General features: G+C 38.4%; 1 protein-coding gene across 5 annotated transcripts in view; it reads left to right on the forward strand.

Moving 5' to 3' along the window:
• Positions 1-26,110, forward strand: part of LOC139471922 (neurotrimin-like) — a 342,678-nt gene that overhangs the window by 250,954 nt on the left and 65,614 nt on the right. For all 5 annotated transcript variants that reach the window (XM_071254441.1, XM_071254433.1, XM_071254455.1 and 2 more), the window contains one exon: positions 12,034-12,164. In XM_071254441.1, coding sequence (XP_071110542.1) covers positions 12,034-12,164 — 131 coding nt within the window. The remainder of the gene's footprint in view (positions 1-12,033; positions 12,165-26,110) is intronic.

Consider the following 26,110-nt stretch of genomic DNA (forward strand, 5'->3'; position numbering starts at 1 on the left):
CACAACTTTAATCAAAAAAGCATGGGAATCTATTCAAGTATGCTTATTTCCTGGAATTGTGTATGTAATATATTGAGATTATGCCTGCTTTTATTGTCATGGTTCTGTTTGATCGTTTTATGCTTGTGAGTTCCATCTGTAAACACTGATAAATGAGCAATTGCAGCTAGAGAAGGAATAGTACCGGTATGTCCTTTACACCTGTGAAGCTTTATTTCATGTATTACGTCGCATATGTTTCTTTTTTTTATATGAAGCATTTTATTGCTGATGTGGTTTTTTTGGACAAAAATAGATAATTTCTTGAAATTATGTTTGAAGCTTTTCTTACCTACTTGTCCATGTGTTGGCAGCTGTAGTTTATTATGGGGTAAAACTGAAATGTAAATCTTTAAAAATGTCTTCCTAATATTCCCTGTCTGATTCCTACAATCCTGATTCATCTTATGAATGTTACAAATATGTTATCTTCCTGCCAATATTAAAAGAATATTCATATTGGCTATGTCTAGCTTCACGCAGACTAATATTTGTCGCAATATTTCCAATAATTATGGATTAATCCAGCTGGCTCGTCAGCTGCCTATCACCAGACTGCGAATTAAGAAACCAATCCAAATAAGGAAATAGGTCACTGATCAGTTTGTAATTAAGCTTGACCTATCTAACACCGTTGACACTGGCAGCGATCATCCTTCCTCATCAATGTACCAGTTTGAGAAGCAGTCATCTCCGGTCTGCATTTCAAAATGGCCGCCAGCTAATCAGACATTGATTAAAGACGTAGAAGTCCCAAGGAGTTGCAGGGACTTTAATTTGATTGCTTTTTTTTCAGGAGAATTAAATTAGATTTTGATGGATTTAAACTCATTGATTGTTGGGTACATGGGCGACCGTCCCTGAACAGGGGTTTTACAAACAATTCATTGTCAACAAATTGCTAGACTTGAAAAAGGGCATTTTCCTCACATCTGATTATGTAGTATTCATACTTCTGTACAAGCTACTTACAAAACAGGAGTACAATTGCTTGATTAAATACTAAAAACTTTCATATCTTAAATACATTGTTAAAAAATATTAAATCTGATTGTCAGGTTTCCTTTCCCATTTCCCATGCATGACTCAATATGCCATCAAATTTATTAATTAATTCATTATGTTATGCATTGTTCAGGGGAATAGTACGGCTGGAATAATGCTATTAGCATAAGACCCTACTCACTCACTCACTCACTCACAATCAGTGTTGGTATAGCCTGTCTCCAAGACCCCAGAGAATAAAAGAAAAAAGGAACCAAACTCAAGTCTAGAATATAATGGTTAGTCTTTATTGCCTCAGCTCTAATTAAGGACTGTTCTGGGCTCTATTTTTATTTCGGAGATATATATGTTTAAATAAGATAACATTATTTCTGGGTCTAAATGTCAGTCTAGTGTGGTCTTCCCCAAGTGTTTATATATACAAGTACTGATGCATCTAGCAGCCACTGTTAGCATCTAATACTCATGACTTGCCATCATTGAATCAATCCTCCTACTTGCTGCAATATTAAGTTGCTGCCAACTGACAATATTATGTGCATAAGTAGTTTCGTTTCAGTTACCAAATGCATGTGGGTGACATTTCAATGTCCAATATATCATGAAGGACAAACTGATTGACGTCTAACAAGATCATATGTATAAAGATGCCAATTTGAGGTCAGAGGTGACTATAACAAAACTCATTATTACAGATACAGATATTATGTACATCCTAGTTTAGCCATGTTCTTTGTCAGAAAACACATACCATATATGTCAGGTTAATGTATTTCTGTATCTTTGTAATTAATATATTCAGCCTGACTAAAACACATTATTCTTTCTTGCCCCGTTTCAGTGATCAACTGCATTATCTCAATTTTCAACTACAATTTGACAGAATGACATTAAACATGTCAATCATTCATAGGTTTTGAAGGCCATTTTAGCATGATTGATTCCGAGATATTTCCAGATCATCTTATCATAGTCAGGTGTACATAGTGTTACCTGTCAATTCCCAAATTGGAACGATATGCTTACCCAACAATCTGTACGTAAAAGAACTTAGTGTGAAACCAACAAACAACCAACAAATGGTATACCATTAACAATTGTATTTCAAAATTAACTATATTTATTAATAAATATAAATTACTGCTGAGCAATTACAGTGGCAGTACACAATAGTGTGGTAGTACAATATTCAATGACAGTATATAATTTGATAGCAGTGGTCAGTATCAAATACAAATACAGTGGTGATAGCAAAATCAGTGATAATAGTATATTCACCAAGCCATGATGGTGGTCAAGCTTCCGAGATGGCCCAGACGGTGGTCAAGCTTCCGAGATGGCCCAGACGGTGGACGAGCTTCCGAGATGGCCCAGACGGTGGTCAAGCTTCTGAGATGGCCCAGACGGTGGTCAAGCTTCCGAGATGGCCAAGACGGTGGTCAAGCTTCTGAGATGGCCCAGACGGTGGTCAAGCTTCTGAGATGGCCCAGACGGTGGTCAAGCTTCCGAGATGGCCCAGACGGTGGTCAAGCTTCTGAGATGGCCCAGACGGTGGTCAAGCTTCTGAGATGGCCCAGACGGTGGTCAAGCTTCCGAGATGGCCCAGGCGGAGGTCAATCTTCCGAGATGGCCCAGGCAGGGAATCCATGGTGATCCTTACATGATAGAAGGTCTTGATATATTCTCAGATGAAAATGTGTGATGAGATGTGTGAGATATGCAAGAGGCATGCTCTTGTCCCCTTATGTACCGTCTAACTAGCTTCCAGAACTTTCTACACAGTGCTGTAAGGCTCTCTACAATGCTGGACGAGTCTTGCTTTTTCCGAAGTTACCATTCCACTCTATTATCTAAGTGTAGTAACTTCCTGATGACTGTTTACATTACATACTACTACATTCCTAATGACTAATCATTGTCCAATAATAAAATACACTGCCATATAACAATACTAACAATATGTGTATCTCTGGGGACTACATGTCTCAGGGACTGCCTCCATGGTCTTGTGGATAGAGCATCTGCCTAGAGAGTAAAAGATCTGTGGTTTGATCCCCTTGCCTCATCATACCAAAAGATGTTAAAAGATGGTACTTGTTGTTACCCTGCCTGTCACATAGGGAAAACCAAGAACTGGCCAGGTCGGAGTCAATATAATGTGTCTGATTGGGGCATGGTCATGGTATCTCAGTGTGCTAACACTGATAAGACAGCAATAGTCCGGACTTGTACAAGCAGCCACCCACACACATCATTATTTAAGTGCAATGCAAAGCAACATTCCTTTAATGGTTTTATTCAAATTTGGTCACAAAAGATGTATCTGATCTTAATCAATATCGTATTTTCTTGAGTATAGTGCGCACCCATGTATAATGCACGGGTTCAATATTTTTGAAAAAAAAAAATTTGAATATTATGCGCAGAATAAAATTACACCGTACCCCTTCAGCGAAGTCTGGCAAACGAACGGGTGATGAAAAACTTTGTCGGTACAAATTCGAAATTTGAGATAAAAAATCACCAGACATGTTTATTTACCATTTAAATTGTATTTTTTGTTCAGCTAGGCATTGTTTTATATCAAGGGATTAAGATTACCTTGTGTATTTTCTCGTAAACTAAGCTGGACACAGCAATCAGCTGTACACACTTTTCTTGGAATCTACCGGTGATTCGGTCAAGACACACCCAATGATATAACTTTACAGTATTTTAATGCAAGGATCGGCAAAAGTTGTATCTGAAACTATTTTTTTATCAGGAATGATATATTCCAATATCTTGTTAATTTAGATGCAGCTTTTACTAAACATATTTAAAATAATAATAACCCTAAGCGAAGCAGCTGATCGCTATTGCCGGGTGTTATTTTTTGCATGGAACCAGTCTGACCAGTCACCGTTAAGGCTCCTGCGCACGTGACCGCGAGAATTACATGTTGACATAGAATCGTCCAACAAAAACAAATATGACTTTTAACGAATCAAAGTATGGCATTTATGATATATGTATCCATTCTCTGTCAACTAAAGTTCGTTTCAAGGCGTCAATAGCGGTAATCTGACCGTGGTTCCTGTTAATAACGGTGAATTGTGCGATCTTCCGATCGCTTTACACATGATTTCGCTGAAATTAATTAAAACAATATTAAAAGGAATTTTGAATAAAATGAATGAAATAAGTTACAAACATAAGTCCAGATATACAACAAACACTTTTTATAGCCAGACAGTGTAATTACATGAATAATTTGCGAACTTCAGTATGGATTTGTTGACATGGTATTTCCGGTGTTACGTGTTCACAGTAATGTCTTTCCATGGGGGAAAAACATCAAAACTCATTCATTCGTGTATAATGCGCACCCCCTTCTACACAGCTGTGTTTTTTTGGAAAAAAAGTGCGCACTTATAATACTCAAGAAAAGACGGTATATACATGTTATGATTTTGAATATCCAGCCAGACCCAAGATAGTTGTGTAAGTCCAGTGGTTGTTGTGTAAGCTCTTCATGGACATTGTTTGTTTGCTTCCCTGCTACCTCTATGATGAAGCCCATATACTGTGTGACATCTCTATTCCATCTGATGTAGCACTGATTTCATTGGAGTGATTGCCTGACTTTGGCTCAACACTACTTTAACAGTAGGTCAGTGTTATCATGGTGTGTCAGTTTGATGTGGTAGGAAAGCTAGAAGTGGTGCAGGTCTTGACATTTACCACTTTGATGAAACCAAACCTGGGTAAGGTTCTGACATGATAAAACATACAAACATAATCACAGCAAACTGCAGACTCAACCCACAGTCATAAGTTCCTGGCATGCCTAAGAGTTGCAACTCAGCACAGCGAATTGCTGCACCGCAGATGACTGGTCCACCATGTCTCTGATTTGATTTAAAAAAACCTATAACCCTAATAATAATACATTGATAAATAAAAGAAGAAGTCCCGGTATTCTAACAACATATGAATATTGATTTGTATATTAACTTTGTTTCATGTTGAATTGTATGCTACTAGGGATAAACTCTCTCTCACCAATCTTCAGGGTTTTTCTTAGCCCTATCATAAATGGCAGAAGTAAAAACGTGGACTCCTGATTTGGGGTCTTTGATCTGCTGAACATTTTTTTGCCCATTTCCTAACATGCCCCAAGATGAGATCAAGCAGCTTTTAAAAAAAACAAAATGATTTTTAGAATGTTTTACTTCATATAGATAGATAAACAGTCTGTGTATGTATTAAATCAGCCATCACATCTCTCCTGAGACCTAGGAGTTATGAAGTTATTGGTTCAAAGGCGTACTAGAAAACTTCAGAAATTTTGAATAATTGCATAAGATGTCCCCAGATGGTTATGCATAGAGCAATATGTCAAATGTTTGACAACATCAGCAGTTGTTATGATGGTGTATGAGCACTGTTATGGCGTTACATAACTATTAGTAGTGATTTCCATGCGTAATGGCTGGCCTCGTCCCTGTGACAGACGTAAGCCTTGATTTCATACAGTACATTGGGCACAAGAGAGGACACTTGTAGAACATGAACACTTTTTTTGTGATTTTTCTACCACATTTGTAATGCTTTTTCAATTGAATTAATGTGACATCCATTGAAAACTGTCATGTTTGGTACTGCAGTATGAATAGTAAAGGATTTGATATTGATTGTTGAAGCACTTATAGAATATTCTGTGAATATTGGAGTGAATATTTTTGCAAGATCAGCAAATAAGATGGAAATGCCGTTTGTACTGTATATGTTTATGACATTGACATTGAATTTGTCAACGTTTATAGGAATTCTAAGATAGAATAGGTCCCCAGTGACACATGCTTGATATGAAAGGCAATTTAAATGGGAACATGGAGACCGAAAGGCCACAGAACTCTGACAGAATTAGATGGATGGTCTTCTGGAAGATGGATGTTCAGTTTTGCCATTCCTTTAATAGTGTTCTCCCTAATAATGTGCAGGCAATGCTGACAATTGTTGGTTAATGTGATCCAGATTTAATAATACTTTGCAGGAGATCTCATGCATGGATCTCAGCATGGATCTCATTCAGTGACTTACTTACGTTTTGCTTGTTACAAAAATTGCTGAGGTATTACTTGTACATTCATATTTAGGGACTGTATATATTCCATACCAATTTTCATCTAAATAGATGGTAGTAGGGTAGTCTAGTGGTTTAGATGTTACCTTATCACTATTTTCTAACTATAAGTAGTATCACTATTTGGTAGTGATTCGTAAACACAATATAATAGATAGAGAATGAGTGCCAGACATTGGGGTACATGTGGTTTTAACAAGGTATAAAACCACATGTACCCCGGGTGATACTGCTACAACATATTTATCTCACCGACATGTTTTATTCTGCCAGTTTAAGAAAATTAATACAATTTCAAAATTGATAGAAAACAGCTATTTGATTTAGCAAAGTTTAACTTGTGACATGTCACGTGACTTTCATTGACTCTGAAAAAGCGTGCAGATGTTTGGTTCGAAGCGTAGTATATGGGATTTATTCTCCTGCTCAGAAATCCACGTGCAGCCTGTGTTCTTCATGGCGGGGTATTATGGATTTGTTCACCTGCTCAGAAATGTATTTCCCTCCCAGGCAGGATACATGGTATTTTATCAAGATCACATGAATCAATCAGATCTTATCATTCTGACATAGAAGTATGATAAGATGTTTTGCCTGTTAAGAATATTGCATCATAAGTTATCAAGTGTATTATATCGCCATTTAATTACAATAAATACCCTGGACCCATTCGCGAACATACCTTTTTGGTGGAAATAACATCTCTATCTCCCCTATAAGATAAACTTAATACAGAATTTCTCTTACACATGAGAGTAGTTATAATGATTTTAGTGCCATGGGCTCAAAACAAAACTTAGGTAGCAAATGGACTTTGGGTGTTTAGCATAACAAGATGGCGATAAAATACACGGGATAGTTGAGGATGTTACTGTTGCAGCTTGAAACCATATTCACTCAAAGTTGCAAGATATGTTGCGGTTAGTTAAGTCAGAGATGTTCTAGATACGTATGCTATATAAGTTTGGGCTGTATTAGGTCAAGAAATGGTTGTCAAACTACCACAGTACTCCGTCAGGTTTCCAGCTCAGAATAGGCCCTAATGCTTGTTGTATTACCAAGTAAAGTCAGTAGTACAGTCCTAAACCATATTATTTTCCCTTCCACCCAGCCCTTACTGTATTGCTATGGCCTTAATTTGAAGCAAGTCTATATTTTCCACAGGTTTAGGCTCACTGGGGCTCCTTTTCAGTTTAAATGGAGTTGTTTGTTTCTATCAAAATTATATATTTTCAAAGACTAAGCATTGGCTGGATCAGACTAAAATGGTAACAGATAGTGTCAGGTGCTGTCATTGCCCCCTTCTATGAACCACAGGTTTTATTGGACCAGACTTCAATCTTATTCTGCGATCTCAGTGATGAGGCAGCATCATTATTTCAAAATCAAATTATTTATCACCCTTACACCTTAAACCTGAGTCTGTCATACAGACCCTGAAAGAAATTTATATCCATGACAGCACATGCAAGTCTATAAAAGTTGTTAAGTCTAGATTACTGCAGTCTGAAAATAATGAAAGTTTTGGCTTCTTTTTAGTATTATGTAATTATTATTAGGTAAATCAACTACGTTTTTTTTTTCTGTAAACTATTTTCATATCAGATGCAAGTCTACTTAAACACTAAATCAAGCAGTGTCATTTCAGAAGGGGCACATTTTCCAGCAATTACCATTTTATGTTTCTTTGCTATGATATAAAAAGTTAATAAGTGTGAATGTTTCATGTCTTGAGGCAGTAAATGACAACATAGACAGCCAGTGAGGCCCGTGTGTAGATGAGATAGCGAGGATGTCACAAAGGTGAGGAGTTGCCCTTGGGGAGATCATGTCTGCGAAATAGTCCAAGTCTCACGCAACTAGCAGTGCAAGCACCACCATTGATCTTTGCAATGCTACATTGAGGAGGTCTTTTCATACTTTGGGAAGGAGGGCCACTCCAGAACTGGGCACCATCACTGTGTTGTATCAGGGGACCCCTTAGATGTGCTCTGTGTTACACAGTGACTGTATTAGCTGACATACTGTGTGTTACATTGTGACTGTGTGGCAACTGACATACTGTGTGTTACATTGTGACTGTGTGGCAACTGACATACTGTGTGTTACACAGTGACTGTATTAGCTGACATACTGTGTGTTACATTGTGACTGTGTGGCAACTGACAACATACATATGTGACACTATCATGTTACAACTTTGAAGTATGTTGGGTCTTGTTCCTTGAGAATATGTGTCCAGTTGATCACATTCCTCCTCATAAATGATCAATCTTTATTTTCAATTTTACTATTTTGGAATTCCATGAATTTGGCCTTGTTTACAACCTGCAACATGACATGACTCTCTGCTTCCTGCATGTTGGTGATCTCATGCCATCTGCGTCCTGTATATTGAGATCTCATGACATCTGCCTCCTGTATATTGAGATCTCATGACATCTGCCTCCTGTATATTGAGATCTCATGCCATCTGCCTCCTGCATATTGAGATCTCATGACATCTGCCTCCTGTATATTGAGATCTCATGACATCTGCCACCTGCATATTGAGATCTCATGCCATCTGCGTCCTGTATATTGAGATCTCATGACATCTGCCTCCTGTATATTGAGATCTCATGACATCTGCCTCCTGTATATTGAGATCTCATGCCATCTGCCTCCTGCATATTGAGATCTCATGACATCTGCCTCCTGTATATTGAGATCTCATGACATCTGCCTCCTGTATACTGAGATCTCATGCCATCTGCCTCCTGTATACTGAGATCTCATGACATCTGCGTCCTGTATATTGAGATCTCATGACATCTGCCTCCTGTATATTGAGATCTCATGACATCTGCCTCCTGTATACTGAGATCTCATGACATCTGCGTCCTGTATATTGAGATCTCATGACATCTGCGTCCTGTATATTGAGATCTCATGACATCTGCCTCCTGTATATTGAGATCTCATGACATCTGCGTCCTGTATATTGAGATCTCATGCCATCTGCGTCCTGTATATTGAGATCTCATGACATCTGCCTCCTGCATGTTGGTGATCTCATGACATCTGCCTCCTGCATATTGAGATCTCATGACATCTGCCTCCTGTATATTGAGATCTCATGACATCTGCCTCCTGTATATTGAGATCTCATGACATCTGCGTCCTGTATATTGAGATCTCATGACATCTGCGTCCTGTATATTGAGATCTCATGACATCTGCCTCCTGTATATTGAGATCTCATGACATCTGCCACCTGCATATTGAGATCTCATGACATCTGCCTCCTGTATATTGAGATCTCATGCCATCTGCGTCCTGTATATTGAGATCTCATGCCATCTGCCACCTGCATATTGAGATCTCATGACATTTGCCACCTGCATATTGATATCTCATGACATCTGCCTCCTGTATATTGAGATCTCATGACATCTGCCTCCTGCATATTGAGATCTCATGACATCTGCCACCTGCATATTGTGATCTCATGATATCTGCCTTCTGTATATTGAGATCTCATGATATCTGCCACCTGCATATTGAGATCTCATGACATCTGCCTCCTCCTACATATTGAGATCTCATGATATCTGCCACCTGCATATTGAGATCTCATGACGTCTGCCTCCTGTATATTGAGATCTCATCACATCTGCCACCTGCATATTGAGATCTCATCACATGTGCCTCCTGCATATTTTGGATCTCATGACATCTGCCTCCTGCATATTTCGGATCTCATGACATCTGCCACCTGCATATTTCGGATCATGTGGCATCTGCCTCCTGCATATTTCGGATCTCATGACATCTGCCTCCTGTATATTGAGATCTCATGACATCTGCCTCCTGTATATTGAGATCTCATGACATCTGCCACCTGCATATTGAGATCTCATGACATCTGCCTCCTGCATATTTCGGATCTCATGACATCTGCCACCTGCATATTTCGGACCATGTGGCATCTGCCACCTGCATATTTATGAACTCATGACATCTGCCTCCTGCATATTTCAGATATCATGATATCTTCCACCTGCATATTTCGTATCTCATGGCACCTGCCACCTGCCACCTGCATATTTCGTATCACATGGCACCTGCCACCTGCATTTTTTGGATCTCATGACATCTGCCTCCTGCATATTTCGGAACTCATGGCATCTGCCACCTGCATATTTCGGAACTTATGACATCTGCCTCCTGCATATTTTTCGGAACTCATGGCATCTGCCATCTTCATATTTGGACAAAAGAAAATGATCCCTGAATACTTTACAATATGATATTGACCATGAGTCCAGTGTCAATTTATTCAGGATTTTCAGATGTGACTAGAGATCCTGGTGCGGTTAAAATAGAATATTAATCCATGATTTCCTTGTATGATACCTACATATATTTTATAATTGATTGGCACTGCCAGTCCTAAATAAATTGGCAAGAAATAGCCCCCATGCCCATTAATGCTGATGCATTCAGATATCTTATCGACCTTCTGCAATTGGCAACTCATATACAGGGTTAAGTAGGTCAGTGCCATAGTTATTCAAGATGGTCCTAGTTATACAATGCTTAAGTGTCATCTGCTGCCAGTATGGAAACCATGTCATGTTTGACAATTAGAAGTAGCTCTGTTGAATTTCAATGTGACAGATTCGACCGCCTCCATGGTCTAGTGGTAGAGCGTCCGCCTGGAGAGCTGAAGGTCCGGGGTTAGATCCCAGGACGCGTCATACCAAAAGACATTAAAAGATGGTACTTGTTGTTACCCTGTCTGGCGCTCGGCATTAAGGGTTAAAGCAAGGACTGGTTGGCTCGGAGTCAGTATACTGTGTCTGAGTGGGGGTATTCATGTTAAAAACTGCGTCATGGTAGCTCAGTGGGCTAGCACTATAAATCGGCATCAGTCCGATCTAGTACAAGCGGCCACACACACACACACACACACACACGTGCATGCACGTTGCTATATAAGTGCAATAATCTTAGACGCGACGTTAAACCCAATTTCACCTCACCTCACCAATGTGACAGATTCAAGAAAATATATCTTTCACAGAACTGTGCTCAGTATATCAGGCCCCACATTTTCAAAGTTATTGACATCATTCTATATCTGAACCAACTAGGGAGAACTGATAATCCCCAAGGATGAGTGAGTGAGTGAGTGAGTGAGCTGGGTTTAATGCCGCTTTTAACAGTATTCCAGTTATATCACCGCGTGTCCGCTTTATGTGGGAGGAAAGCCCGAAGTGATGCAGGTCTCAGACGTTTACCACTTCGGTGAAACCCACGAGCACGGGTATGGTGCTGACAAACCTAGAAACATAATCAGGGTGAACAGGGATTCGAACCCACAATCAGGTTTCTGGCGGGCCCAAAGGACGCAACTCTGCACAGCGAATCGCGGCGCCCTAGATGACTAAGCCACCCATGACCCCTCCCCCAAGAGGAGCACTCATTAATGCTTACTTACGTCGTTTTGTATAACTTGATTGCACTTTTTAATATTTATATAGCATATAGAAAAACAATCCACAGACATAACAGTATATCTGTATGTGTTGGGTTGAGAAAGGACACATTTAGTTTGCAGAATATGATTGTGTAAACACATAATGGAGGACATGGATCTGAATGTCAAATGCTGCATATAATTTTGAATCCATTATGAATATTTAGTTTTGATGTAAATAGGTAAATGTGACCTAAGACATCAGTTAGAAATATGATATTGTACGAGATCAGTTTTTCATCCTAATTATTTTAATGTGGTATCTCAGGTTTTGTTGTTAAATGTCATATCACCTCGAAACTAGTTGATCTGTAACTTTATCTCTTTTTTTTCACAGGTTGCAGTGAGTCGGTCAAACGCCAGTTGACACCAACTCCCAAGTTCCTGCCAGGCAATATGAACGTGACAGTGAGGGAAGGTGCCATGGCAGTTTTACCCTGTAAAATAAGAAATTTAGGAACGAAAAAGGTAAGAGAGCAATACTGATGTCACTTCTGAACCCTGGCTCATACCATGAGGCAGGGCATTGGTGGCCCAGTCATCTAAGTCACTGCAATTGGGTTTGCCAGAAAACTATTATCATGGGTTTGAATCCTCTTTCAACACGATTATGTTTCTAGGTTGGTCAGCATCATGCCCATACTTATGGGTTTCACAGATGTAAACATCTGAGACCTGCATCGCTTTCCTCACACATCAAGCTGACACGCCATGATATAACTGGAATAAAAGTGGCATTATACCCAACTAACTCCAAGCAAATCCTGTGCAACAGGAAGCCATATTCACATACAAATGAAAGATGATGACATTTCAAATATATCATACAAATGTTGTCAACATTAAATGTAACAAACATGACAATTTTTTCAGTCTTTCCTCCCACATTAAGCTGACGTGCCATGATATAACTGGAATAACATTCAAAGTGGCGTTGAACCAAACCCACTCACTCACTCACTCATACCATAAGGCCCAACTGATTTGTTTTCTGAAAGAAGCTTTCTATTTGTTCCTAAAAGATATCAGCAGATGCAAGAGCATCCTACACATCTTGACTCTGACTGTTCAAGCTAACATACATTTTGAAGGAGTTGATTAACCTGGGTGTAATGGTGGAACAAGCTTCCAAATTCATTCCTATGCTGGAGGCATGGATGGCCCAGCCGTTTAAGGCGCTGCGATTCGCTTGGGCACGCCAGAAACCTTTGATTGTGGGTTCCCGCTTCGCCGCAATTATGTTTCTAGGTGTGTCACCACCATACCCGTGCTCATGGGTTTCACTGAAGTGGTAAACGTCTGAGACCTGCATCACTTCGGGCTTTCCTCCCACATTAAGCTGACATGCCGCGATATAACTGGAATACTGTTAAAAGCGGCGTCAAACACAACTCACTCACTTATTCCTATGCTGACATTTTGATCCTATGATCCATTACAATATATCTCAAATACTGCACACTGTTAATTGACAACTTTCGAAATCAATGTCCTAACTTTATTTACATATGCAAACATACTTACATGAGAAACAAAACTTGATTTTTATACACAGACCTTTGATTAGGAAGGCACTTTTGTTGCCTTGGCCATACATGCAAGAGTCAAGTAGTTTCATAACCTAAACTTGACAAAGTCAGGTTCAAGGTCATGCTGTCACAGGTTTCATGACTAAAGCCTCTTCCTCAGACTATTGGGAAATTCTTTTTTTCCAACCTGTCAATATCTTAATCACTCAGAGACAGTTCACAAGATAACTTTGCTAGCAGGTTGGTGAAAAACTTGATGAGCTTGGTATCTTGGGAAATTGTCTAGCTTGTGCCATGGGCAAGCCTTGAAACTATTCACATGTTAGTTTTTGTACTTTCAAAAATTAAGATTCAAAACATGTTCATTTTTAGATAGCACTGGCTCTGAAATGGATTCTAATATTCTTTTTCTGAAATGATTTAAAAATATGTCATGCTTTGACATGATAGATTTAAAATGCTTTAAATCATCCTACATGATAATATTCTTTAAAAGTTAACATCTAAATCATAACTTTTGATGTGAAAATGACCAGTTATCTTGGGTTTTATCTTTTTCTTCCATGGACCTTAATTGCTGATATTAAATATAAAAATGTTCAAAAGGCTTGGTTAGAACCATGGAGAGGTTTGATGCATTGACAAAGATGGATGGACGAATGATTTTTGTGTTGAAAAGTTACTCTTGAAGAAATTACATGTGTATTTATAGATCAAGTTGGATCTAAGAAAACACGTAATTGCCTGTCTCTCACTGGAGCCAGAAAATTATTCTAATCTTTTGACAAATTTCATGTTTAAGGGCAATTTACGCAGGAAATATCATGTTACTTTGAGAAGTAAGTTCTAATCAGTCTATTACAAATAGTCAGCTAGAACGAAGACATAAAAAATCTGATTTTAAATAGAAACCTTTTTTCAATGATGATTTAATTGCCTTTTAAACAATATTTCAAATTATCTCTTTGGTCAGCTCGTTCCTACCTGAAACAATCAAAGACAGCTGTTTTAATCTCAGAGGAAATCAACCTTTTTGGACCAACTGCAGTAAGGTGGTGGTTGGAGCCACAATTACCCATGAGAAATTTATTCTGTCTTGATTAATTTCTAGTGGAGCATGTATGACCAAAGTGCACTGAAATTCACTATAGAGAGCGAACTGGTTATAGGCTTAAATGGCAGATTGCATGGACTTGATCTATGATCTTTCTGGACCAGACCATTGGTTCAAGTGGTAAAACAACCTATGTCACTGGTATTTTCTCCCTCAACAAGATGTTCCAAATAGCAGTTAAATTCAACTCAGGATTGCTAGTTCCTTGTGATGTATGTATGACGAGTACCACCAGGAGGGCAGGATATGCTCACCTTTTGAGAACACCTGGTGTCATCATGATTTGAGGCCATTGAGATACGACTTTTACAGATCTCATTCAATGACTTGATCATGTTTTACCTGCTCACAAATATTTAGGGATTTTAATATCAGAGGATACAAGATTAATCTATACCTATATTTTCATGCGAATAGCTAGCATCAAAGTGATTGATAAGCACATACTTCTGATACAGTTGTTGTCATACTATGGACTCTGAGATTTATTATTATGGAAAGGGTTTTGTTGCTTTTATTTTACATTGTGTCACAGGTAGGGACTCTTGTGTCACAGGTAGGGACTCTTGTGTCATAGGTAGGGACTCTTGTATCACAGGTAGGGACTCTTGTGTCACAGGTAGGGACTCTTGTATCACAAGGAGGGACTCTGTCTTGTGTCACAGGTAGGGACTCATGTGTCATAGGTAGGGACTCTTGTGTCACAGGTAGGGACTCTGGTGTTACTGGTAGGTACCCTGTCTTGTGTTAAAGGTTTGGACCCTGTCTTGTGTCATAGGTATGGACTTTTGTTACAGGTATGGACTTTGTCCCTCACAAGGACTAGGGACTCAGTTGTCAGTTAGGTCCTTGAATGACCTGAAGCTGTGCAAACATCAGGTGTCTGTCATCTTTCACCCCTGCTGTGAGTGTTAAGTGCAGTTTGTGGCAAGTGTACCAGTTCCACTGATATAAAGCTCTAGCGTACCCTCCACATTACCATGTTATTGAGGTAACACAGTCCCTTTGTAAGCTAATGTCTTGCACTTGTCTCAAGGATGAAGAGCTCTTTGTAGAAGACGAAGTTTGTGTCAGTGAAAAGTGTGTCAGTCTTATGTAACTAATTCTACAAAACAAGCAAGTCAATTCAATAATGTCCACTTTTAATCATCTTGTAATTGGTTTGTATGAGGAGATATATTATTTCAGTCAACATTGATTTATTAGAGAATGTACTGTATGATATATTGGTTTACAAAGTCTGAAAGGTCTTTTCTGCCCAACCCTTACTTTACTATATAGCCCTAAATGAAGTAAGTCTAGATTTTCCACAGGTTCATGTCACCGGAGCTCCTTTTCAATTTGAATGTAGTTGCTTGTTTCTGTCAAATTTAATGTAGTTGCATTCATGAAAATTATGCATTTTTGGAGAATTAAGTTTTAGGCCAGTGAAACATTAGTAAATTCTCTGCTTCTGAAAAAGTATAAACTCTGCAATCCTTGTTTGATAATATGGAGTTTAAACCACTAGCTGATTGACCTATGGAAATCGAAACTGTTATTGTATCAGTAAATGTCATTGCCCCATTTTCTGAATTTAAACAACATGGCAATTTAATTGTCTCATTACCTCATATCCCATAACAGTTTCAAACAACAGAAATTACTTTAAATGCCTATCCAGGAATCAGTCAGTGTTAAAAGGTCTGTTAGAGAGCATCCTCTTGTCTCAGCTCAAAGACACTGGAAACAAGTTAGCAGACAATTTGATGATGCTGGGTCAAGCAGAACCTTGAGGTGAGAATGGCAGATCCGGAGTGTCAGAGGTGGTCCCCAGTGACTTGAGTCCTTAACAGAGATTCCAGGTTCCTGCCAGGAAGGTGTTTGGAGGGTGAGTCAAGTGTCATGGCTACATGTCCCTTGTGAATATCAGAAGCAGGGAGTGTCAAGTGCCGCCTTGGATTCCTCTGTGTATTTACGGTTGTTCGGTTTCGGGATTCTTTCAAGTGTCATGTAAACCCTTTGAGGGGGGGGGGGGTTGGGGGGGGTCCTAATATCTTTCCACTTCATGATTTTTTCATGAAATGGTTTAGTTTTTGGAAGCATTTTAGATAATGTTACATATTTCAACTGGAATTTCTCATGACGTTTGATGCTGTTCCAAATTACTCAGTAATTATGTGGTAGTGAATGGTCTCATTGTTACTGGTACCCTTCAAGTAATCAAATTCTTCCTTTGAAACCTATGATTTATCATGAAGTCACTTGAGTGACCTCATGTAACATGACTCAGTCATTAAAACAAAATGCCTATCCCTAATTCTGTGCTTTGGGAACCATTATATGACGTGACTTTGTAATGATGTATGACTATCCTTGTAAGAGTGAACATTAATTTCAACCCTGATTAACATTGTTATAATCTTATTTCATTTTATTTGAAATTTGTATTTTGGAAAATGTGTTTGCTCTTAAACTTTTGTTTTGGCTGCCAGGAACAATTTGAGGCCTGCCACCTTTGTAATCTACCCTTATTTTGGACATTCCATGTTCTTGAAACCCAGATCTCAAGTCATCCATTTATTGTTTGAGTGGATCTCATTTCAGTATGCGTCATATATTACCAGGGTACAATTTGAGATTTCCAAATGAGGGATACATATTAAAAATATCGAACATGGACATAAGCCCCGGGAATTGATTGTCAGATGCTATGGAGTTGAAGAACGTGGCTGAAGAATTGGAAGAGTTATTTTTTGGAACAATAAGCTACAAAAAGCTGCATTTGTGTAGAGTTTATGACTAGCTTAAAGAGAGTTAGCCACAGGATTTAGTCCACAAACCTGCCTTATCCTCCTGTGTGATCAGCTTTACTGCAGCTTGCCCTACATGTAAAAATTCAGTTGAAGGTGAAGAAGATGACACCATATTTGCGATCTCATCAATAATGGACAGAGCTTCATTTTTCAGGAAACTGTAAAAAAAGGAAAACTTTTAATCAACTAATTTACTCTATTGAGTAGTGTTAAATTCTTCACAGAGGATGTTTTTAGATAATTTAATACGCAATTCCCCACCATTTGATAGGTACAACAACCCTTTTTTCTCTTGGGATATTCACAAGTATTGTTAACTGGTGAAAAAGTGCTTGTGAATCTAACTGTTAACAAACTTCTGAACAAGAATTGATTTTCACAGTTCTTGGTAATGGTTTAAGAATTTTATCACCTCATTTTGACAGCACTTAAAAGTCTTCGTGGATGTAAATCACTGTAACGACAATAATTAGAGTGAAATAGACAGGGGGCTGTATCAAAAGTAGCCACTTTATATTCTCACTTGAAACTGGCACCAGTTTTTGGTAATAAAAATAGAATTATGTGCTCAGTGGGAAGGAACCTTACTTTATATAAAAGGTTAAATTGACCTTATAATGGAATGTATTTCAAAGTATACAAGTAACAACTTCCATATACAAATATTGAAATAAATATGAGATGGTCCAAAATGTATATGCACATGACTAATTCTCCTCAAATGAATGGTGATGTCGATACTTCTCTGGTCAATATTTTATGCTGAAATGGATATGTTTAATTCTGCATATTCTATAATTATGACCAGAAATGTTTAGAAATTTTTGACATGAGTCATCTTAATGTGTCAGTCCTTATCTAATTAAGATACACTTCATTTTGTTCTATGAATAAATGTGTTTTTGTGGAACAAATTATGTTCAATTCTAGGTGAGTACACTTGATCCGTTTAAATGGATTTGTTTATGGACGTGATTAAAATGGATAATAGCTTGAATGTTTTCTCTTAAAGTTATCAGCAGCATTGCAAATATCCAGCTTGATGGATAAATGTTCGTATTGATTTGGTTTCCAATTAAAAGTTTATTTCCGTAGTTAGAGGATTATACTTAATGCTTGAACCTCCAGTTGTGTGTAAATGACTTATAGTCATGGAGCTAATATTGATGCATTCTCTTTGAAGTCCTGGCTCAGTTTTGCTGTTCTGCAAAAGGAACAGCAAAAGCTTTTGAATGTTGTGCTCTGTCTGATACGGCGCTAAGATCAAAGTAATCCTATACTTAGCATTTGGTCTCTTCATTCGTGTTGTTGGCAGTCGGCCAGCAGTGTATCAGCTTCATACAGACAAAAAAGTGATTGATAGCATGAGCATCGATTATTATATATTATGAATTTGTATAACAGACTTTCCATTATATAACTGCTCAGTTACGCTTAGACCATGGTAGATCTTATTATTACCCGGTCACTTGATCACTCTCAGCTCCTAGGGGAGTATACAACCCAAGCATGTGACACACTAGAGGTTAACAGTCACAATATCCTAGGACTCTTTCTACCTTCATCGAGGAAAGATGACTTAAACAGCAAGGTCAAACAGTATTACCAGTGTTTCCTTTGACAAACAAGTGATATAAACACTCTACCACTGAATGCCAGAGTTAGTGAGTGGATCATATTTGATGCCACATTATCTATTTTGCAGCAATTCAGTCAACAGAGTTTCCTCCCTTGGACACACCAGAAACCTATGATTGTGGATTCAGATCCCGGTTCGCCCCTATTATGTTTCTAGGTTTGTCAGCACCATACCCGTGCTCGTGGGTTTCACCGAAGTGGTAAACGTCTGAGACCTGCCTGACTTCGGGCTTTCCTCCCACATTAAGCTGACACACGGTGATATAACTGGAATACTGTTAAAAGCGGCGTTAAATTCAACTCACTCACTTAACATGTCAACTATATAAACTACTAAAAAGAAAGTAAAGGATCACCTATACTTTCATATTACTATAGTTAAGTGTCATGCCATGGCATATTTACTATAGTAATATGAAAGAATCAAGTGATCCTTAACTTTCTTTCAGCAGTATTTTGCATTTCCATAGCAATTCAATTTACATGGGTGTAAATTATGGTAATAATATCCACTAGATATGGAGCTGTAATGAGTAACAGATGTGTTGAAGGCTTCAATATAATTTCAATTTCACCAACATGTTATGAATCATTTCATTGATGGATTCTGCCATATGCATCAAAAAAGTTTTGATGGGATTAAGAGGAAATATTGTTGGGCAAATGATTTCTTGGAACTTTTAAATGTTATTAAGTATTTGAATTGACTGCCAGCTTGTTCTCCACTATGTCATGATGGCAAACTGTATAAAGTTTTAAAATGAGAGCAACCAACAACATCTTGAAATGCACATTTTAGAGATCGAGAGACTTAGCTAGCTCTACTTGTCATTATTATTCATATTTACATGCACATTTCCACTATGGGAGCAATTTCTGTCTGTTCAACTACCTTGCTTTCGTTAGTGGTTGTGGATAACTTATGACAGCCAATACAGAGAGATAGTTGAGGCTGTTCCTGCCATATTTAATCCACATTAAAACCTCCAAACTTGTCTGGCGGGAATGTAATGAAAGTTGTTTCATGTGAAAGTACGCTGAAACTTCCTGGAAATGCATCAGTTGTTGTAGTGCCTTCTCAAAATAGGTTTATGGACACATTGTTTGAGAATTACATGCAGGTCTATGTTGAACTATAGACGTAAATAGTTGTTGCAAGGAGTGTGTTTTGTGGATTGAAGCTCTGGTGACCGTAGCCGAATGCACAACAAATCAATGCTTCCAGGGTATGCATGGGGGATTAAATTCTGACTCACTCACTCACTCACTCACTCACTCACTCAGACACCCACTCACTCACTCACTCACTCACTCACTCACTCACTCACTCACACACTCACTCACCCACTTACTCACCATCTCCGATTATGATGGTAGACCTCAAACCACTACCCAATGGTTCAATGAAGAAGTAGAGATCTATGACCTGCTTCCCACTGGGTTTTGACCTCACTTTAATTGAAACAAGTTCATCCACACCTCACTAGGTTTCCTCTCTGTTTCCTGCTACAGTTCACAAACTACTATAAATGGCAGAAACTCAACTGGATCTTTCAACTTCTTGATATTTCAAATTAACCTCGCTCCATGAGGATTTAGAGCCAGAGCAGGCAGCTAAAACGGGGATTAAATAAATGTGTGTTATGAACTAGTTTGCTGTGTGACTTTGTCACTGACATAGCCATAAGTACAATGTATTGTAAGGTTGAGTGAACTTACTTTTCAGCAAAGTTGATTTTGTTGTTGATGTACAGAACTCATGACTGGATGGACAGTTGCTGAATCTTGATGGAATATTGCATTTTGCGTACTTTAATGTGGAAATCAATAAGATTAGCATGTAATACTCTACTTCGATTGTTACCTAACAGATCATTGGGCCGCATTGGGTGATCATTTTCACCCATCCAACACTCACCCATCCACCACCCACTCACCTAACACTCACCCATCCACCTACTCACCCATCCACCTACTCACCCATCCACCTGCTCACCCATCCACCTGCTCACCCATCCACCTATTCAACCATCCACCACTCACCCACCACTCACCATCCACCACTCACCTAACCACCTACTCACCCATCTATGGCTCATCCATCCATCTGCTCACCCATCCACCTATTCAACCATCCACCACTCACCCACCACTCACCATCCACCCATCCACCACTCACCTAACCACCTACTCACACATCCACCTATTCAACCATCCACCACTCACCCATCCGCCCATCCACCACTCACCCATCCACCTACTCACCCACCACTCACCCATCCACCACTCACCCATCCACCTACTCACCCACCACTCACCCATCCACCACTCACCCATCCACCTACTCACCCATCCACCACTCACCCATCCACCTACTCACCCACCACTCACCCATCCACCACTCACCCATCCACCACCCACTCACCTAACACTCACCCATCCACCTACTCACCCATCCACCTGCTCACCCATCCACCTATTCAACCATCCACCACTCACCCACCACTCACCATCCACCCATCCACCACTCACCTAACCACCTACTCACACACCCACCTATTCAACCATCCACCACTCACCCATCCGCCTACTCACCCACCACTCACCCATCCACCACTCACCCAACCAACACCTCACTCACCCATCCACCACTCTCCCAACCACCACCTCACTCACCTCATCCAGCACTCACCCATCCATCCATCCACCGCTCTCTCACCCTCCAGTCTATGACAATTTGAGTATGTACAGCTGTGTCTCTATCAAGTCTAAGGATTGACCAATTGGTCCCACTCAGGGGCACAAGTGGTCCAGTTGTCTGAGGTGCTGTGCAGAGATGCATCCACTGATCATGAGTTTGAATCCCACATTCGACCTAATTTTGATTCTTGGTCTATAAGTACCATTGGGTCACAGTCACAGTAAGCTGCCATAGTGTTTTTGCTGGAATATTGTTCAAATCTGCTTTAAACCATGCTATTTAACTGTCTCAGAGCTACACTCTTTCAATGTTCACAGTCAAGTTATCACCTTCAAGCAATAACTAGATAACTCATCCTTACTTTCTGCACAACTTTAATTATAGTGTGTCAACAGGGACTTGAAATATACTCCTGCGAAGACCGGGGTTAAATAGGTCTTCAACAACCGATGCTTGCCATAAGAGGCGACTATGCTAATCGAATGGTTAGGCTCACAGACTTAATTAATGCATGTCATTGTATCCAAATTGCGTGAATCGATGCTCATGATATCAATGACTGGATTGTCAGGTCCAGACTTGAATATTAACAGACCGCCGTCATATAGCTGGAATCTTGCTCAGTGCGGTGTTAAACAACAAACAAACAAACAAACTTGAAAACTACACTGACAGTGGCGGTGTACGTTCAAGCTTTTACAGACAGTTTAACCATGTGAGAATGATTGGCAGAACTTGATCACTGTCAACATGTACGAAATATCTGAAACACTGCCCTGCTTGGAATTCTAACACACTTCCTGACTATACAACAATGCCCCTTCAGAGACACACCTATATCTGCATACATCCATCATGAAAAATAAATAAATTTTATGAGCAGTTTTCAGGAAGTTTACAACCTTTTTCAGCAGTTTGATCCTCATTTGCACCGAATTAATTGATGGCTAAGAAACAATTTTTCCATTCATTCCAGATTTTAACAGGGATGCATTGTTCATTTGCTTCTTTTCATCTTCAATATTTAGAGTAACAACAGCAATAATTTGCCTTTTAATAGCTAAATTGTGGAGTGCTGCATCTCTGAAATAGAAGAGTGGAGAATATGGCATGCACGTGAGAACACCATATACAATCCCAGATTGAAATATTGATATGATTTGTGATGGAAAATGAGGCAGGTAAGCCTGTTATCTGGGATTTAATTAGGTTATTATAGTGAGGAGCCATGGGATTGTCTTTATGGTGGCATAAATCCATATTATGGGAAAGACAGGTGTTCTTCATTATTTCTGACTTCAGTTTTAAATGAACTGTTGGCTGAGAATTCCTGAAGGAAAATACCAGCTCTTGCAGACAGAAGTAACTTTTTGAGGATGTGCCCTTGCAGATGTGTAAAATCTCAAAGGTGAAGAAATGTCAGCATCTTTGACATGGTGTCATGTCAGATTATGGTTTTCATTAAAAGATAAAAGAGTAGGAAGAGAGGTTTGGGTATTAAAGCTGTATGGAGTTTTATAAGCAGGTGCAATTTGAAATTTAAGGAGTGATATTTACAGATCATTTTTAATTTAACCTAAATTGAAATATAAAAACATTTTATCATTGTATCTATTATGGAGGAATGGGTCTGTTTAGTATAAGTGCATTTATTTGTACATAAACATAAGTCATGAAGATTGTATTATGTAAATATGTGTTGCCAGTGTTAAAATGATTGAGACATATCTATATGTGTTCTTATGTTATAACACAGTATTTTCAAAATGATATTATTAAATACAACATATACCTTCTTACTTTCATTTTTTAAAATGTAGATAACCATTTATAGGTAAAAATGTATTATCACCCTTATAAGGGGAAATATATTCTAAATTTATTAGAATAATGTTTTTGGTCAAAATAACATACTGTATGCATAAATATTCAATTTTATTTCAATGCATCTTTCATATCTTCTATCTTTTATGATAGTTTCAAACTGCTTTTTATGAAATGTTGGTGATTATATTTAATAAGCTGGTTTTTAAAAAAATCATTCATGAGTCACTCTTTGATAATCTGGTCCAAATATTATTAATCATGAGAAAAATGTGAAATATTTATGAAGAATGTATTTGGCAAACATTGCTGGCATTTATTCAATTTGCCTGGAGCTCAAACACAATTCATTTTTTTCATTATCTGTATGTAATGACATATATATTGGAAAAACAGCTTCAAACAAGAGGGAGAAAAACATTCAATTCCTTTTGCGTGTTTGGTCTCGATTTTGATGATATGTTGAAAAAATCCAGATTAAAATGTCTGGAGATAGATGAATATAAGTATTTTTACTCTGTGAGAATGATAGCTATTACCTAGAGAAAGGCTGAGAGTTGGTATTACATTCTTATCATGAAAAAACTTGGACAGTCAGTCAAGTGTGCTTTTATCACGAGACAAGCCAATCTTTCAGTACACCGTGGCGCTTTGAAGAATCAAACCTGACATAGAATTTGACATAAGTAGGAACAATTGTGTTATACGGATGTAAACTGGGTGATGTGGGATAACAAATGTGTGTATGTGCACCAGGTCAGACTCCTTGGGTCACTCGGTCAGGTCTTAAAGGTGTACTGTAACTTTTCAGCCAAACTTTCTTTTCGTTTTAAAATGTGGAGGTATAGTCCATAGATTGATGCTAATAACAGTGGGAATCATTTTACTGTTGAACTGTTCTTTGAATTAAGCAATAAGCTTACTATGTTTTCAATATAGATGTTTCAAATGCTCATTTGATACCTTTGAATTTGATTCATTATCAACTGAGTTATTACCCAAACATTCTTTACTTTTAAAAATGTGGAGGTATAGTCCACAGATTGACACTAATATCAGTGGGAATCCTTTTATTCTTGAACTGTTCTTCTAATTAAGCAATACGCTTACTATGTTTTCAATATAGATGTTTCAAATGCTCATTTGATACCTTTGAATTTGATTCACTATTGACTGACTACATGGATTTGTTTCAGTTGTTTGATACTTCACATAAATATCATTTTTTTGTTACATGTTGTTCCATGTCGACATGTAATAAGTCTTCATTTTGTGCAAACTTATGAGTGAATGTGTAACTATAGGTGACCGAACTTGACACACAGCAACTAGTCTGTCATACAGACCCTGAAACAAATACATCCACTGCAGCCCTAGCAAGTCTAAATAGCTGGCAGGTCTTGATTACTGCAGAAAATGCAGAAAGTCTCATGGCTAATTTTTATTATATTTTATTAAGATTTAACAACTGTGTTTTGTTCTCCAAACACAATTTCAGAGACTAGCAGTTAGTCTACTCAGCAACCTGAGCTGACATTCGCTGCACCTGGCAAAAGGGAGATAACTCTGAATGAACCTCATCGTCTCATAATCACATGACCACCCATTCTCTGAGATGAGTAGGGAACACAATACTATGCAAATATGTCTGAACTTGTAGTCAAGAAATGCCTAAGTGTTCCAAACTGCAAACATGCATCTGAGGAATGGCTATATGAGAGTGTAAACAAAGGCCTGTTTGAAAAACTATGTTCTGTTCATGAAGTTGCTGACAAAAAAATGTTTTAAAAAAACATCAGCAATGTCTCCATTGGTTAACAGAGAACAGGTGATGAAGATTCCTATATCCATAGCATTAGGAAGGATTTGATTTCCCATAGTGTGTCACCAAAGACAAGCCTGCTTCTGCTGAAATTAGCTCTCAAGACCAACATGTCAGTCAAGACATGGGCATCCATGGTAGAGGATGTTTATATTTGTTTCTATTCTGTTTGTTTTCTAATTTTATACCTACAACATGGAGAGAAGGTGATCAGTTGATTTTGAAGTTTTTAGTCAAAGCAATTTTGTGGCAGAAAATTTTGGTCCAAGAGGGGTTGAAATAGAGAATAAACTTGTCCCTAGACAAGTAAATGAAACTGGCAAAACTTCTCTCTCTCACTCACTCACTCACTCACTCACTCACTCACTCACTCACTTCTATGTATATATACCGTGTATTTATACACAACATGCACATCTAAATCAATGAATGATGATTTTGGAACACAGGCAGACACTAACAGTAACATGATGCTGGAGCAAGACGTGCTGTGTCTAAATGCCAATTTGGACATGTGATTTTAATTCCCTATAAATATTTTTACTTGTCCAAGGACAACAATAAAGCAACTTTTCGTTTCCAGCAGTGTTTCGTATTGGTCAGGCATGGCATACTTCCAACTACCTGGTCTATTTTTTATTTGATTTTGATTTTGATTTGATAGAGTCATACAATCAGGTCTTTGAAAGGCATTTAGAAGTGATACACATGAGGAAGGGAATATATGGATGTCAACTTCTTTATTATGAGGAACACAACATTTCAGAGTATATGCTTACTCCTTCATCAGGTGAATCAAGGAGTAAGCATATACCATGAAATGTTGTGTTCCTCATAATAAAGAAGTTGACATCCATATATTCTCTTCCTTAAGTCATACAATGATTAGGAGGGAGGGAGGGAGGGAGGAAGCTCAGTGGTATCTGTGAGAAATGAAGGAATAAAGAAACGTAATAAATAAATATATATTTTGACATTTATGGGATCATTT

The sequence above is a fragment of the Haliotis cracherodii genome, unplaced genomic scaffold (genome assembly GCF_022045235.1).
Source record: "Haliotis cracherodii isolate W230 unplaced genomic scaffold, xgHalCrac1.p SCAF_1, whole genome shotgun sequence".
NCBI classification, from domain to species: domain Eukaryota; kingdom Metazoa; phylum Mollusca; class Gastropoda; order Lepetellida; family Haliotidae; genus Haliotis; species Haliotis cracherodii.